At 42.4% G+C, this 17,846-nt stretch overlaps 1 protein-coding gene across 1 annotated transcript; it reads left to right on the forward strand.

The window, feature by feature from the left end:
• Window positions 1–2,298: 2,298 nt before the first annotated feature.
• LOC128500491 (serine/threonine-protein kinase pim-1-like) lies at window positions 2,299–9,661 on the forward strand. Its single transcript, XM_053469655.1, has 6 exons — window positions 2,299–2,601; window positions 7,504–7,604; window positions 7,842–7,892; window positions 8,064–8,427; window positions 8,547–8,723; window positions 8,963–9,661. Exons 1-6 carry the CDS (start codon window positions 2,517–2,519, stop codon window positions 9,139–9,141), a joined length of 957 nt encoding a protein of 318 aa, XP_053325630.1. The 5' UTR covers window positions 2,299–2,516; the 3' UTR covers window positions 9,142–9,661.
• The last annotated feature ends 8,185 nt before the right edge of the window (window positions 9,662–17,846 follow it).

Consider the following 17,846-nt stretch of genomic DNA (forward strand, 5'->3'; position numbering starts at 1 on the left):
GTCTTTTCTGGGTTTTTAAAGATAATGGTGATGGACCAAGTCACCAGAGGAGGACTTGCAAGGGGCAACTTAATTGGGCTGCTCTGATTTGTAGGTTTTGGGCCACTAACAGTCTTCTGTGACCTACTTGCAGTTTCATGTAGTGTCACCAGCATTTACTCCCTGACTATATCCTTTGTGTGCTCCTCTTAAGAAGTACATTTTGGCAATATTATATTGGAGCAAACAGAACTGTTGCGTAACGTCGTTGCCCTTGCCATCATTAACCAAAATGTTTTTGGACGCCATTATTGGGCCCTTTAGCATGGGCTAGCCCACTGGAATGAATGATGGCAGCCCTCCCCTGCAAGTCACACCATAAACATGTGTGGTCAGGGTGACTTATGCATGGGACAGGGCTGAACAGTATTACGTCTGTGACACCTGTCGGGACCATGGGTTTTTTAAACCCGGAAAGCGCAGACCCAGAATCCTAAGCGTATTCATATTTGGCCAAACATTATATGGAGCAACAGCCTCCGCTTTGTGAATCCTCCTTCCATAATTGCACGTAGCATATATTTTGCAGCATTATGTTCCTGGCGTCCTAACGGTACCGAGCATCTCTGCATGCAGTCCGTGTGCGATATGAATTCATTAATTACCTGCCTTCAGAACACAACTCAATTAGCTGAGAACAGGCAGCTAGATTGCCAGAAAATCAGAGAGGAATCCATGTAGGATTTACCAGAGACCCTGCGATGAACACCTCTCCGCTCTTGTCCCCGCTGACCTCTCGCAGCCATACCACTCATGTTCTGAGGTCAGTGCGGTCAGAAGAATAAACTGTTTATACAGTGGCTTCAGTTTGTGTATCTAATATGCGCAGCGTTTTAAATGCCATATGAAAGAATGGTACACTGTTTGATTGATACGCCAAGAATACCAAAGATCCCGGAGACTTTTGCTGTTAGAAAGAAAGTTTAGATCATTAGTGATACAAATTAACAATTTAACTGCCTAGCGGCTGGCCGCTACAACGTTAAATTGTAATCTAAACAATGGGTTTAACCCTGCCGCTGCCATGTAGCGGAGGTTTAACGGGCAGCAGTAGTACATTGCATTCATCATAACAGGGAAGATCTGAGGTTATTGTAGATCAAAAGCGTCAGATAAAAATAAACACTGATAATGTTTTGCCGGTGCCAAGTCTTTGCTCACGATCTTCCATTTGGTTCATGTTTTCACATTCTCTCTGTGTGTGGGCAGCTTTTTTTTTTTGCAATCTCTTTTTTAATTTGGGCAAAACAAAAAAAAATAAAGTCTGTTAGATGAGGCAGTACAGGTCAGGGTCACTTTAAGACTACAAGTCACTTGACATTCATGTAATAATGTTCTTCTGATTCAAATATGTGCTTAGAAGTCATATGGTGTTGAGCTGGTGATTAATAGGAATGTGATGAGACGCCTGAGCGTTGGGCTAGTAATATATACTGATCGGTAAAAAAAATGTGCTGATGTCAGCGGTAATATCTGTTTATGTAAATATGTTATACATATACAATAATAATAATGCAAATATTTGATACAGTATACGTATTTTGGTTCCGTAGTGGGGGAACGGTTAGCTACTAAAAGACGGGAGTCTAAGGTTAAGAAAATTGAAGACACTGATTAAATGCCCCAAGACACCACCAATTCCAGCTGTTTATTAATGTTTAACCCAGTAAATTCCAGAGTGTTGCATTGTTTGCCCCCTCTAGCCCTTGACGTGTGAACACAGGGTAGTATTTCAACGGTGGCTGCCGTTTGTCCCAGTTCTTGTACAATTCCAAGACTTTTTCTCCAATTAGAGCTTATTAGCGTCTGCCCTTTGGAATGTGTTGGCATTTTTACTATGCAAAAGGTAACAACAGCCCAAAATGCTTTTTTTTTTCCTCCCCATTTACAGGGTTGGGGGGGGGGAATGATGTTGGCACACAGCGAACTAAGATTATCTACCCCTTGGGAGTCAGAACTTTTGCGCTTGTGCGATTTGCTAAATTTACACTACAGGGATGACGAATTAAGCCAAACGCCGGTTTAGGAGATGGAATATCCTGATCCTCAGAGCTTACGTTCTAAAGCAGTGCGGTGCTCTAATATTCCTGTGCGAGGGGAGAAGCTGCCTCTAGTTGTACTCGCTGGAACACATAAAACATTGCTATGAAACCGTACGCTGTGCTTGTGTAAGGCATGCAGCTCCATACTTAGTCATTGATGGCGAGGAAGGAGCGTTCCTGTAGGGGGAGGCTATAGTGGGAGTGAGCGTCCACCCACTCGCAGAACCTCCCCTCGCCTCTGTCAGCAGTGTCATGTTGCCGAGTCCTTGAGAGCTACTCAATGTGAATGTTAGCTATCTTAGAGGACTGATCAAGCCTTGGACTTTGCCAGCTTAGGACTCTTTGAAGTGTCAGGTGGGAACTCCTGCAACCAAACCACCGCTGAAGACACCGCGACCCCCTTGGCTAATACCTCTACCTGCTCATCTTGCCACCATGTCGTCGGTACAAGTCATTTATCACCAGAAGATCCACAATTATCTTTTGAATTCCGTGTTCCCCAAAGATGATCTTCCAGCTGGTAAGAATCCCATTGCTACATTGTTGCTCTGTTGAACCTGTTCACTATAGAAAGCGTGTTAATGGTTATTCTGTGCATAAAATGTATTTATCAGATTATATAAATCCGTGTTTTACCTACGGGCAGCCACTGGGAATAGTAATTGTGTGGCCAAGGGGTTAACGTAATGAGATGAAATGCACAGCTTGGGCTTTCAGATCACAAGATTGTCTAAATATTTACTCAGAATCCCCTTCCCAGCATGTATCATAAAAGAGGAATTCTGCATCACATGCACCGGTGCAGAACAGGGGGATGGAGGTGGGGGGTTGGAATCAGCTCATGACACTGACAAGCCCTTTCTAACCAAAATACTGGATTATCATGTGATCTCCAGGCTGCCTTCGGAAAAGGCTTTGATGCCTTGAGTTTTCCAGCTCTTAAATAAAGGGTTTTTCTAAAAGGGAGCTGAATTAGTTAACGAGAAGGGAAACCCGGGAACATCGCATCAGCAGCTCTGCAAATTACAAGCTATTTGTGTCCTTAATCAAGAATGTGTCAGCTTCGCACCATCGTGAAGCACTGATATATATATATATATATATATATATACATACACACTGTACCCTCGTTCAATGTTTATATTGTGACATCTAGGGGTTCCCATTCCCGGCTTCCAAGAGCCTGGTGTCATATGTTGATACGCTGTAGGCTGATAGAAGGGATGACGTGTAGGAGCAGCTGATATGTTCCATTATTTATAGAATCCGGTCCTAAAATTTGAAAAAAAGCAGTCGAACTTATTAGGCTCTACGCAGGCTTTTGGCATCGTATGAATTAAAAATCCTTTGTACGCACATTATTTTTAAAACCTACCGTCATAGGCAGGAGGACACTGGCCTTTTGTGTTATAAAAAGCACAAGAAACCCTATTCTAGTTTATTTTAACTGTCAATCCAAACATTAACTCCCTGACTGCCACATCACAAGATTCTATTAAGTGGCAAGCCTCCTGTAGCTGTGTGTATATATATATATATATAACTCTGAAGCGTTGATGTTTTGTGTCAATAAATTTAACCATTGATTGATTGTGGAAAGTCCTGTGAATGCTCCAGTTTTTGCATTTGAATGCATTTTTTGGTATGTTTATGACATTAGCGTAGCTCCCCTATTAATCGGTAGCGCAGTATACAATAATGCTTTATACAATAATCTGATTCTCATGTGACCTGCATATAGCAGCTAAGATTCTATAAGATGCTTGGTTGCGTAACGCGGACTCTTGAATTCTTAATGGTGCAAGAATTCGATTAGCCAGTTTGAACGCCTACAAATGCCACGGGGGGTTTACAAAGCATTGCATAGCCCTAAGCCACCAACAGGGCTAAAGAGAAGTTCCCATGGTAAAATCCCACCACGCTTTAGGCTGTATACAAATGTTCTGCTGTTGTTGTTGTTTTTTTCCGGAACGTTGATAAACATTTTAATATGGATTCTAGAAACCAAAGTTTAAAGGCTTATGAGATTGTGCAATAAAAATTGCTTTGGGGAAACGGTAATAAAAATAAACGTTTATGGCAGGTAATTTACCTTTTTTTTGTTGAAATTGTTTGAAGTCTTTGCATTTTTTAGGCAAAGATATGCACGGATGTTTAACCCTTTTCAGTGCAGCGCGATTGGCTTATGTTAATAGCCACCCCACTGCCACCAAAAAGGGGTAAACGGCATCGGAACCATGACCGATCCATGCCATGGGTTCCTTGGAGGTATAAAGGGGTTAATACGCGTTCCATAAGGGGGTTGACATAATTTCTATGAGATTCAAACCTGGCAAGAATATTAACAACATTGGACTCATGTCTGGCGCCTAGTGGCTGCTGGTTAAATCAAGCTGAACAAACTGTTCATTTATACACATACGCAGGAGCGGTTATGCAGCTAATTAGCATTACAAATAGGAATGTTTCACACTAGCGCATTCTGATTTGCTCCATGTGAAGCTATTACCTTTTTATTTATTTATTTTTTGTTACCTGGAAGCATGCATATGGAAAACGGTTGGTTAAAGCAGGGTATTCAGGCACCCGGGCTAAATATAGACGTAGGTTGGAAAGCTCGCGCTTTGAGATCGGTAGGGGGAATCCTCCATTTGTCAATTTTGGCGCCTGCAACACATTAGAAGAAAAAAAAAATCTATTGAAAAAGCACCGCCTGGCAGCTAAAAGCAAATTAACACATACTGGTCTATATATATTTATAAAACATAGGGATCTCGTAGGTAAATAATAATAGTTAATAGACAATAATAATGTGATTTTGTGTATATATATATATATATATATATATATATATATATACACACACACATTATATTTTCAAGGTTAGGAACTTAGTTTTACATATATATATATTTATTTATACATATTTATTTACATATATATATTTACACATATATATTTACACATATATATTTACACATGTGTATTTAAATATATATATTATATTTATATATGCAATATAAGCCTCAGAGGGTAATAGGCCCCTCTGTCAGCAGATCCCGAACGAACGTCAGTAACAAACGTAATCCCGCCACGGGTTCAGGGTTTTTTTTTACCGCTAAATCAGTAACTAATAGAACCTGTCAGGGCTCCCATTAATCTCTCCTGAGAATCCACATCTCCTTTGAAATTGTATTCCTGTGAGAAACGGTTACTGGAAAACCTATAAGAAATATAGATATAATTTATTTTATATCAGATAATATTTATTTATTAAATATAATTTAATGTGGATGTGGAATATATCTTTAAAGTCATACGTGCCTCTTGTTACATATGATACATGTTTTATTTTATAATGGAAAGAAATGAGAATAGAACGCTGGGTTACTGTCTGTATGAGAGGTTATTTAAGGTCTCATGGACCACCCAGCCCAGACCCCTGTACACCCTCCCTGTGTGTGTGGGTAATCGGACCATGTGATCCTACATTTGGCGCCTTCTCTTAAAACCCATTCTCACCCTATAGGAATGTGTAATGGGGGGGTTACTCCATTATGCCTGTACATGATTCCAGGAATTAAGTGACTTTTGGTTTGGAAAAGTGCAAACTGATGTGTTATAAAAACACAATCTGTAAACACACAGAAACCAATTCACGTGATTAGTTACTTAATTACCATTTAGTGAAATAAAACCACCCCCAAAGCATGTGGTACAATCCAAAAAAAAAACCCCACAACACCTCACATTGTTTAGTACTGTTTAAAAAGGCGGGTCCAGCTCTGAATAAAAGACAATAGCTGAATACTATTAGCCCTCCCACCTCCTTTGCATTTAAATGACTTGTCCTCTCTTCGTTATGATTGGCTACCAGAGAGACTCTGCCCCCTTAGGCGCGCGAATAGAGCTCCGGAGGGACATTTCTATTGGCTGAAGCTGTACTTAGCCGAAACCGATTCTACGCGCTGATTGGTCAGCTCATATACATAGAGAGAAATAGATAATTTCTAAGCGTGTAGCCCACACGTGGAGCTCGTTATTCTGCCGGCTATTGCTGCACGCGTGGGGCAGGCGACACGGAGCGATCTGCACGCGGCATTTTGGGGATAAAACCAAGCAAATAAAGAACGCGAAGAGAATAATGTTGCTAGCTGCCCAGTCACGCTTCCCGGAGCCTCACATGGCGCTTGGATGTTATTACCGGCATTCTCCTTCGGCTGCTCCCTCATCATCCGGCTTCCCCGCATCTGCAGCGCAGGGGACTCCCTCTGGAGGTAACTAGGCTGGGTTACAGCGGCTTAATTCAATGTTATAACCCTATTGTGCGACGCTACAGCGTGTGCCGCGCTCCTCGGATTTATTTTTAGCGCTTGCAGCGAATGGATTTGGTGTTCCCGTGCTGCATGTGCAGCGAAGGCAAAACGTGATCGCTGTGATCTGTGCATAATTAACGTTACATACATCGTCGAAGGAGGGGAGATGTTGGAAGAAGAGGACATAATATAAAACCTACAGGGTCAGAGGCTTAGATGGAACGAAGGATAGTTTTAGTACACAGAGAAAGAGGTAGATAAGTGGAACAGCTTCCCAGCAGAAGTGGTAAAGGCTAATACAGTGAGGGGAATTTAAACATGCATGTGGCTCCTGAATCTAAGACGAGACCAAGGACTGATTAATGTTTGAGTCTTTATGGCAGGGATAATGGGCCGAATGGGGCCGATCTGCCTTCTATGTATATTGTAATTTCATCTTGAAATTGCAGAAGATCCTTTATTTCCCGGCGTTGCCCGTCCCTGCCGTTTATGCTCCCGAGCGCCTCTTTGCATGCATAGGTTGCTATCAGGGCTCTACCTGCTGCAGCGAAGCTGCATCCATTGATTTGCCGGGGTGGGGGGGATGCAGGGCTTTGCGGAGGCTGCAGCACGGATTGCGTGGGTGGGAGGCGCAGCCGGTGGGGTGGTCTCCTCCTGAGGGAGGGGTTTCCCTGGGATACCCGCAGAGCTGGAAATAGGTTTGCGTGCTCTGCAGGGAGGCTCCCATCTCATACATCGCCCCCCCCAGCCAGTAAAAAAAAAAAAAAAAAAGTTTAATGACCTTTTCGGAGCAAAAGGCTTTTTTCTTCTTCTGCATCGTGAGTCACGGATCATACACCTTCGATAAACGCATCATGATGAGTAATACTCTTGCGTTCTGAGATCATCAAGCGAATTGCGAGCGTGGTATGGGGGTCTGCGTGACCCTCTCTTCTCGTAACGAGAAGCGTGCGAGATGATTCATTACCTCGCCTGCAAACATGAATATCCTCGCGGTGTCTGCCTTAAATATTATTCCAGGTATTAGGGAATGCCCGTCTTTTGATCGAGATCCTTTTCCGTGACTGCGATCGGAGATTAACCTGTTAACGTTCTTCTCTTTATAGTGAAGGAACCGTTTGAGAACTGCTACCGAGTGGGACCGGTTATCGGAACGGGCGGTTTTGGCACCGTCTACTCCGGAGTGAGGATTGCTGATAACTTACCTGTAAGCATGCATTTAATCATCTCTCAATCTTCTGCATGATGGGTCTGTCTTCTGTCTCTCATCCGACGCGGTTTGCCTTTGATGAAGTAATAACTTTAATTGGATAGTATGTAACAAGGAGGTTTCTTATTAGTTCATACATCAGCGGTCTGCGTGGATATTAACTGTAACTTTTAAGTCAAGAATGTTGCGAAATTTGAACTTTTATTAAATTTGGTCATTTTTTTGTTGTTGCAGGTGGCAATTAAACATGTGGCCAGAGATCGGATTGGCGAGTTAAAGCACATGGTGAGAATCTATTAATGCTTCTATCTTATTCGGTTGGGTGGTGATAGTTGGGGGTTTAGATGGTGGCCCTTTGAAGTGGGCATGTGATGTAAATGGTCAGCGTGGGGGGTTGTTATCTGTGGAATGTTCTGTGCTGATCAGCTTGGTAACGTTGTTATCCTCTTCTAACAGAATGGAACTCTGGTTCCTCTGGAAATCTACCTCTTGAAGAAGGTGTCCACTGGCTGCCGAGGGGTCATCCAACTACTGGATTGGTACGAGAGACCCGACGGCTTCATCATCATTATGGAGCGACCAGAACCTGTACAGGACCTCTTTGACTTCATCACCGAGAGAGGGGCTCTGGGCGAGGAACTGGCCTCTAAGTTTTTTCGGCAGGTGGTAGAGGCAGTCCAGCATTGTCACTCCTGCGACGTCGTCCATCGAGACATCAAAGACGAGAACATTCTGGTTGATCTCAGGACTGCCGAGCTGAAGCTGATAGACTTTGGGTCGGGCGCCTTACTGCGCGAAGCGGTTTACACGGACTTTGATGGTTAGTTGTGTTTTTATTGACTTCTATAATAACCCCATGTAACTGTTTTACAATTTTTAGAAGACTAAGGTGGAACCACATCTTCTAAATCTCCTTGTGAATCCTTTTTTCTTCTGCAGGTACTAGAGTGTACAGTCCACCAGAATGGATTCGCTTTCACCGCTATCACGGCTGCTCTGCTACTGTGTGGTCCCTGGGCATCCTGCTTTACGACATGGTCTGCGGGGACATTCCCTTCGAACACGATGACGAGATCTTGAGGGGCAAGATCCAGTATCGCTGCAGGGTTTCCAGAGGTAAGATTGCTTCCGCATTGCCGTGTTAGCGTGTGTGTGAAGCAAGCAAAATGGCTTGGACAGTGTGTGTAGACCTAAAACTCCTTTACATTTTGTTAGTGGTTGCTTGAGGAAAACTGCAAAAAGTAGAAACGAGTGTCTTGTGAGCAAGAAACTCCTTCCACATCATGGTCCAATTTGATGGTTTGGTTGTATGTTGAGAGACCACCTGCTGATATTCTTTTCTTGGATTCTTGCAGAATGTCAACACCTGATTGAGTGGTGTCTGTCCAAGAGGCCTTCAGACAGGCCATCCCTGGAGCAGATTCTGTCGCATCCATGGATGTCCCAAGAAAAGTTACTTGATCAAAAAGACAAAAACAAAGTATCAAGAAAGCTAGACAAAGAGCCAAGCAGCACGAGCCAGGAGAGTCTGTGATCCTACAAAAAAATGACACTCTTTGAGTGACGTAAGGGAAAAAAATGTTGCTCAGCCCTCGTATGGATGGGTTGGCGTGGAACTGTGCGTCTGGAGGCTTGGATTCCCCAGGGGGCAGACGGAGCTGTCCCATTACAGCATACCTCAAAGGGATCTAAGAAAGGAGACCTCAGACCGTGGACTTCTTGAACGAGGCCCCTGAAATAGACTCACGTGGAAAGTGTTGGAGAGCGAAAGGGGCTTGCCCGTCCGCGATGTTCTGCTGGGTTCTACTAGCAATCACGAAACACACATTGTACCCGCATCTCTGTATTCCGCAGAGTTCTTGTTTAGTTCTAAACATCTTCAGATACTTGACCGTCTTGAATGTGCATTCACGTACTGCCAGTATGGGAGGGATGATCCCTTTCTCAACATGCATCCTATCTGTTAATATAAAAGAAAACTAAAGCCATAAGACAACTTCCCTAACCCACCCCACCCCATCTCCAGCAGCGCAATTGTCTGACTTTTATCTTCATTTTTTAGTTTGACAATGTTCTTGCTGCTGGGTGTGGGGAAGGGTCTGCGACCGAGCGGCAGGGGTTAAGGCAAGCCCTCTTCAGGGAAACTGGTGTGATACTGGTATTACTGGTTGAACTTGTGTTCTCCAGGAATTCTGGTTAAACATGTACTCCGTAGACGCCTTTCTCTGGTTAAACGGATGTGTCCTTATTTCACCTAGTAGCAACTGTGGTTTCAAAGCTGGTTTACAATGAATGTTATCAGTGCTGTTGTATTTTTATTTGTTTTTTTTTATTCTCTCCATTGCAATTTAATTGACTTATTTTTTTTTTTTTATTTCTCCATATCAATTGCTAATTTAAATAGAAGCTGTGTGTGATATTGGCAGATAAGACGTTAAAAAAAAAAAAATGCAGCATTGGGTTAATGAAATGTTCAGACTGGATCGTTTTAAATACCCTTGTCTTAAAGTGATGAAAGGGCCATTGGGTTTTTTTGTTCTTCCCGGCATATAATGAACCTGTTTTATCAGCTGTTTACGAGATGCAGCGGTTGATAGTAACTTAACTAATCATTCCCACACTGTATGCAACGTTAAGTGCGTTTGGAGCCCCCTCTTGTAACAAAAGGGTTAAAAGGTTTATCTGGGGTACAATGTGTACCTACAGTGTTCACTGGTCATGTCCTAATTTATTTAATTTAACAAATAACACCATGTTTTTGTTCCTGACTTTTTTTTTTTAATTTATATATATATTTTTTTCTTCCATTTGAAATATGAACTGAACGGTATTTATAAAATCTTTGTTACATTCTGAAGATAAGATTGTTGCCTTTTTTTCAGTTTTATTTAAGTGTTAATTTTATCTATTTCTTAATAAAAACATTTCTAAAAAAAAAAAAAAAAAATCCTTATGTTTTTTTTGCCTCCTCTATCGAGTTTCATAATTCGGAGTATGAGTAAACTGCGTGCCTACATCATGTGGTGAGCGTTTTGAGTTGTAGAATAAGAGACTGTGATTGGTGGGTTGAAATGGTGGTGGCTACATCTGCAACTGGAATAATGACCAAGCCGCACAGTATGAAAGATGGGTTTTATCTAAACATTGTAGAATGTTGCATTCTTAAACGTCAACCGAGGGCTCCTTTTGAAAATCTTTTACCTCCTTGCGCTTAAGACCATCATTTGATCTTCATCTTGAGACAATAGACCTCGAAGAGCTTTACAGATGTCGAGGAACCCAACATGAAGGCTAACCTGGGCATCTCCAGTAGTTGAACTGTATCTTGAGACCTATGTCTACTCCTTTTTGGGTTTGTGTTGAGTTATTGTCGATGGACTGTGAGTTGGCCGCTCTCATTCCCAGTGGAGAAGACCACAAGGGTTATAAATGAATCCTGAAGACCGTACTCATGGCCGCACCTTGAGAACAGCCTTCTGGAAGAAGAACCCACGTCCAAAACTGGACGCTACCAAACGTTGCTTGTATCACCCAAGCCGGGAGCCTAATAAGCTTGAAGACCACCGAAGCTTTTTGGTGCAAAGTGACCCTACGAGCAGGAACAATATAGTTTGGGGGGGTAAGATGACTACACCACCATCACCCCCTCTAAAAGGTCACCCCAAGTTGTTGTCTGAAGCATACGTAGGTTACCGCACCGTTCCTCTTACCAACAATCTTGGTTCCTTTCCTGAAACTTTGGTTGTATCACACGAAGCTTAAAATAGAGGATACGTGAGATAATGCATTCTGAAGACAAACACACAAGGAAATATACCCCTATATAATATATTTATAATTACATATGTGAATGGGTATACATGTTTCTTTCTTCCAAGGAAAGCAGACACATCCTACAACCTTTTGAGAGAACAGCCTGTGCTAAGTGGTCCAGGAGGGAAGCAAATCAATAATTCAGCTGAAATTAGTCAACACTTCCTGAGCAGACAGAAAGAGAGGAAAAAAAACAAATTGCCCGGGGAGAATGGTAAGCGGGGGAGTTAAAGGACCGCATGCTTTAACAGCTTGCCAGATTTTTAGAAGGAAGCATTTATCATTTTCAGCAAAGTTTAATAATTTCGATTTTTACGGATGCTGTTAAAAGGAAAATCGGTTGATGGAGATTTATTTTATGGTCATTGCTGGTTTATAGCGGTTAAACCGGCTTCAAATTATTTGTTGAGGTACAGTATCCTTTCCAATTAATGTTTAGCACTTGGTATTATTAGTATAAATTATTATGTTTTGGCTGGTTAAGAGGTGTTAGAAAAATGGCGGTATCGGGGAGGTATGAACTGTGCTAGGGGATGTCCAACAGGGAATGGAGATTTATACACGATCCCTCCATGGTAAGGGTAACCTGGAGATCTGCTTATGATCCCACCACGGTCAGGGTGACCTCTGGAGATCTGCATATGATCCCACCATGTTGAGGATGACCTCTGGAGATCTGCATAGGATCCCACCATGTTGAGGATGACCTCTGGAGATCTGCATATGATTCCACCATGTTGAGGATGACCTCTGGAGATCTGCATACGATCCCACCACAGCGAGGATGACCTCTGGAGATCTGCTTACGATCCCACCACGGTCAGGATGACCTCTGGAGATCTGTATACGATCCCACCACGGTGAGGATGATCTGGAGATCTGCATATGATCCCACCACAGTCAGGATGACCTCTGGAGATCTGCATATGATCCCACCACGGTGAGGATGACCTCTGGAGATCTGTATACGATCCCACCACGGTGAGGATGACCTCTGGAGATCTGTATACGATCCCACCACGGTGAGGATGACCTGGAGATGTGCAAACGTTTCCACCACGGTGAGGATGACCCCTGGAGATCTGTATACGATCCCACCACGGTGAGGATGACCTGGAGATGTGCAAACGTTTCCACCACGGTGAGGATGACCTGGAGATCTGGATATGATCCCACCACAGTGAGGATGACCTGGACCTCTGCATTACTCCCTTGCATCTGGTCCCATACTAATAACTAGTATCTGTAGGAACAAAGAATCACCCCTTTAATTATTATAGGGAATTAATTGTTATAGGGAAGTCACACCTAAAGTAAAATATAGAATGTTTAAATATTAATGAAAATCAAATGAATGTTTAAATATTAATGAAAATCAAATGTCAGGATATCTCAAAACTATCCATATTCCAGCACAAAAAAAAACTATTTTCTTTCAATGAGTTCCATGAATATACGACGTCTAAAAAGCAAAGCAGACTATTCAGACGGATTTATCGTAGTAGGAACATGAAGAATAATTCTTCTCTTTATCACTGAAAATGATGCCTTTTCTTACGTTCTGTAGATAACATCTGAGTCACCGGGATTCTCTGCAGAATGTTTTGGAAAACAAGTCAAATGAGACACCTTGAGTCATCAATGACAGTTTCAGAATTCATATATATATATATATATATATATATATATATATGTGCACCGTGTCCGAGGCAGGTAACCCTTTGGTACCAACGTACTTGCTTGACATGGGAAAACATGGGCTACCTAGTAGCGTTGCCTAAATTGCCCAGATAGTCTTTGGGTTGAACGACATGTGGAAACTCTGAATGCATTTTCGAGGACTCTCCGGGGTCTGGTATAGACAGTTGACCTTCACTGGCTAGGAGGACTAAGTTGGACTTTGAAACTTGTTAAAAAGCTTTTTTCTATCTTAGTAGGTCGACTACTATGTAGACTGTCCTTCAGACGACCTCAAAACCAAGATCTAGGTTGGACCGATCTATAAAAAAGGGAATATATATGATAGAGGCACATAATATATTGTTGAGGTTGGCATCCGGTTCTTCGCTGTCCCTTTAAGATCTTTCTCGTGTTTCCATGCTCCATCGCTTTGTGTATCGGATATAAAGAGATTACAGGATTCGAAGAGCCCTAAAAGGTTATGCAGTAAAAAGGGATGACAAAGCGGAGTTACTCATTCTTTACGAGAAGGATGAATCACAACCAAGCGAGCTCGCATTTTAAAAAAAAAATTATGCTTTAGTCTTGGATGTATGAATGATGAGCACACGATGAGACAAGCTTATAGCACCATGACCAGCTGTGCGATGGTGGCTTACAGGGTCAACTGAAGAAGAGGTCAACCCGTGGGCAAACAGTGGGTCTATCTGACATGTATTCTGAAACAGATATGCTTCTCGTAATCTATTATTCCCTTTACAACCGCCAGAAAATCCAGTTCAGAGTCATCGAGGATCCCAAATACCATTAAAAGCATTTAGGGATCCTTGATTTAACACAGGTGAGCCGGTCAACATATGAGTCACCAGTTCCCAAGCAAGGTCATTATTTGAACCGTGTCTCCTTCTGTTTGTGTTCTACCGACGCACTAATTCCGTGAAACGCGTGGATCTGCAAGGTCCTGCTTAATGAGAGTTTCTTCTAGCGTGGCCAAGCCCTGAGATCAGATTTTAATGGGTGTTCTTCACGGACTAAAAAAGGGATTCCGATTCCAGAGAATGAAAAAAATGTTATGTCAGGGAACAGAATCCGATATTCCAGGTAAATGTACCTAGCCTAATGGTTTAAGCGTGCCGCCACCGGCTGGATCCGCACGGCCGCACGCGCTTTCACTTGCCGTGTGTTCTCAGCCCTCATTCAAAGACGGGAACTGCAGAAGTAGAAGTAAGTAGCCCGCGCCACGTGTCCGAGCCTGAATATACTTAAGAAACCCCTGAAAATTTTCCATAGGGGGAAAAACAAAAAAAATCATTAGTTTTTGTTCCCCAATTTTTACGGCGGGGGATTTTTTCTATTTTTTTTACTTATTGTTTCCGTCGTCTTAACGTTCTTAACGTTAATCGTCTGGCGGAATAATTATTAATCGCATATCTCTCTCCCATCAGATAAATCTTCATCTCCCGCGTCCTCTCTTCATGCGTTTCTTCTGCTACCCTTCCAGTCGAATTTGTTTTCTACCGAGAGATCATTGGAACGTTTCTGGCCCCCGGGGGACATCTCCAGCTGGGTTCGCAGGAAATGGACTTTGGAGATGCATTATTGATCCTAATGGATCTTTCGTCTTGCTGATATTTCCTTTTCGTGTCAGTCTCGTTCACAGAACATCTGTCTTTTTCTTGGGTCCACAACTTGAGTGGCTATTAGGAAAGGGCTCAGGGGATGAAAGCCTCGTATCAGACAGCTCCATGGATCGGGGGGCTTCGCTTTTAGCACTCCCACAATAAGCGGCCGGGCCCCTTGGAGGAAAAAGCACGTCGGCGGAATCTGAATAATGATATACGATATATTACATTTCATTTATAGACTGCCAACAGATTCCTAACCACCATTAAAGCAACCGGAGGATACAAAAACACCTTCGGTATAGAAAATAAATTAAAAAAAATAAATAAAAGGCAATTGGTGAAAAAAAAACTCTTTTTTTCTTATTTACAGAAAAAATATATAAAAAATTCTAAAGAATTTTATAAATACATACAAGAAATAAATCTTTTTTTTTTACACAAATACAACTGCAACTGCAAGGGACAGGAGCTGGGGACGCGGGTAAAGAAGCATGCCTCCCAACTGTCCCACTTTGAGCAAGACAGTCCTGATTTAACCACTCTATACTGCTGCCCCATCGAGCTCTACCTTTGTCCCGCTTTTCGGTGGGATAGCGGGATTCGGGACCACAATCCCGCAGTGCCGATTTCATTCAGAATTTCATTCCGAATACGTTCTGCACGTGCGCAGAATTATGTGCATTCACGGTAGCGCTGTCAGTTAAAGTGACACTCTACCTCCTTGGCATCTCCAGGGGTAGGGGTACATATGTCTTCTGGATTTAAAAGCTCCCCTGGAATATTCACCAATAATATGTCCACAAACACCGACTAGGACTATGCGGTTGGCGCCCTGCCACCGGCAACCACAAATCTCTCAAACCTCAAAGACCGGGTTTCACGGACACATTGCAACAAATCTAGTTGGATGGTCCACCTGTGAAGGGACGTCTTTTTGTTGTTATTTTGTTTTCTTCTGTTCCCATTTATCCCTTCAGATTACAAGACTCTGAGCTGTTAATAACCCCCATGCTTAAAATAATAAGACAAAGAGCATTTCTGAAAAGGCTACTGGTTTTTCAGATTAAGTGTACTGGAACATCAGTTGGCCGAGATTACCGTAGTTAATTAGGTGGAACCACCGAGAATGACGCAGCAAAGCTCCATGTCACCAAACATGACGTGGGGGTCAATATCTCAAACGTGAGGTCAGCTTTTCTCCAAGACACATGAGTGATACAGCTGACACTTTTGTGTCTCTTGATAAAAATGATGTCCATCGACCAAAGTGGTGACCTTTAAGATCTTTGACTAAGGAGATATCTCAGGCACCTTCATGGTGGCCCTTTAACCCAACACAGACCCAAAAGGTTGCTTTAGGAGATCACATCTACCAGATTCCAAGAACACACAACATCTCCAGCGAGCAGCTGCTAAAATATCCTGCTCTGATCCAGAAAATTTACTAGAAGATCTCATTCTAACGCTTTGTCCTGACGGTGTGAGGACGGAACATCCCAGAGTCTTATCTTCTAAGGTTCCGTTACCTACGAGACCGCAATCTTACCATTGTCTTTCCTGGAGAAGGCTGACATTGAAATAACCAGTAATCATTGATGTTCTTTCTCAGGAAGGCTCGCTGATAATGGTTTCTGATGGCTCATTACAGCCAGTCCTGTCCAGCTTCTGTAGATCGATATGAATGCTCTCAGCACTAGACACCATTACTGTATTACTCATATATCGGTCAACCCAATCCACTTAATTACAATATAAATCGCCATCTCACATCAAACGAGGCTCACCATCTCTTGGCAAATCATGTGTTCATTGACAGACCAATCTATCCAATGACTGGTAAGGTGCGCGCTATTAATTCACCCACATATACGCATTTAATTCATTCATTCAAATGCTTGTCAGAAGGGACCGGGGGGAATGACCATTATTATTATTGTGTTTATTATTATTATTATCTTTATTTATATAGCGCTAACAATTTCCGCAGTCCATACATTCAAAGGGTCTGACAAAACCAGAACCGACCGACTAACCAAATACAAACCGATACATTAGGTAAAGAGCGCCCCGGCTCAGAAGCTAACAATCTAGGAACTATAGCATTAGGACCAAACCACTGTTATATTTTTGCATGTTAACCCCTTAATGACAAAGCCGGTACATGTACGGGCTCAAAATGCATTGTTTTCAATGGGTTTAGGGACTGTGCATTGTCCTTAAGGGGTTAATATTTTTTATGTGCCATATTAATTCTAGTTGCAGTCACATGACACAAGTAAAGAGCACTGATAAGTTGTTCTAGCAGCAGATTCTTCAATGTTGCTGTGATGTTCAAAGGTTCTCAAAAGTATTGTGGAAAGAACAAAATGAGATGTTTGCTGATCGTGTCACATTACTCTCTCGCTGTTTTCTTTAGGTGAAAGTTCTCGCTGTGTTATCTCCTTCTCCTTATCACACTGAGGGAAATAATGGAATGACCCAGTCCTAATCACCCAGCCTGACTCTCTGACTAATGAAAGTATATGGAAGAACAGACTTCATTAGCATTGCCATAAAGCATCAGCTCAGTGTTATGTTTGAGGGAGAAAAGTCACCCAAAATATCACATGAGTGACGGCGACTCCAGATCTGCAGATAAAGGGAGTTTATTGGGGCAAAATTAGATAAAAGTAGGTTTTTGTTAATGCCAACCGACATTACTGTATACAGATCTGGGGGTTATTACTGTATACAGCGCTGGGGGTTATATTGCTGTATACAGCGATGGGGGGGTTATATTGCTGTATACAGCGATGGGGGGGTTATATTACTGTATACAGCACTGGAGAGGTTATATTACTGTATACAGCGCTGGGGGGTTATATTACTGTATACAGCGCTGGGGGTTATATTACTGTATACAGCACTGGGGGGTTATATTACTGTATACAGCGCTGGGGGGGTTATTACTGTATACAGCGCTGGGAGGTTATATTACTGTATACAGCACTGGGGGTTATATTACTGTATACAGCGCTGGGGGGGTTATATTACTGTATACAGCGCTGGGGGTTATATTACTGTATACAGCACTGGGGGTTATTACTGTATACAGTGCTGGGGGGTTATATTACTGTATACA

The sequence above is a fragment of the Spea bombifrons genome, chromosome 6 (genome assembly GCF_027358695.1).
Source record: "Spea bombifrons isolate aSpeBom1 chromosome 6, aSpeBom1.2.pri, whole genome shotgun sequence".
NCBI lineage: Eukaryota > Metazoa > Chordata > Amphibia > Anura > Pelobatidae > Spea > Spea bombifrons.

What these genes read in the sequence shown, in the direction of transcription:
- LOC128500491 (XM_053469655.1), top strand. Translation starts at nt 2,517, where the DNA reads ATGTCGTCGGTACAAGTCATTTATCACCAGAAGATCCACAATTATCTT. An exon ending in GGATTGCTGATAACTTACCT is followed by an intron (nt 7,605 to 7,841) that starts GTAAGCATGCAT and finishes TTGTTGTTGCAG; the next exon opens with GTGGCAATTAAACATGTGGC. An exon ending in TTGGCGAGTTAAAGCACATG is followed by an intron (nt 7,893 to 8,063) that starts GTGAGAATCTAT and finishes CTCTTCTAACAG; the next exon opens with AATGGAACTCTGGTTCCTCT.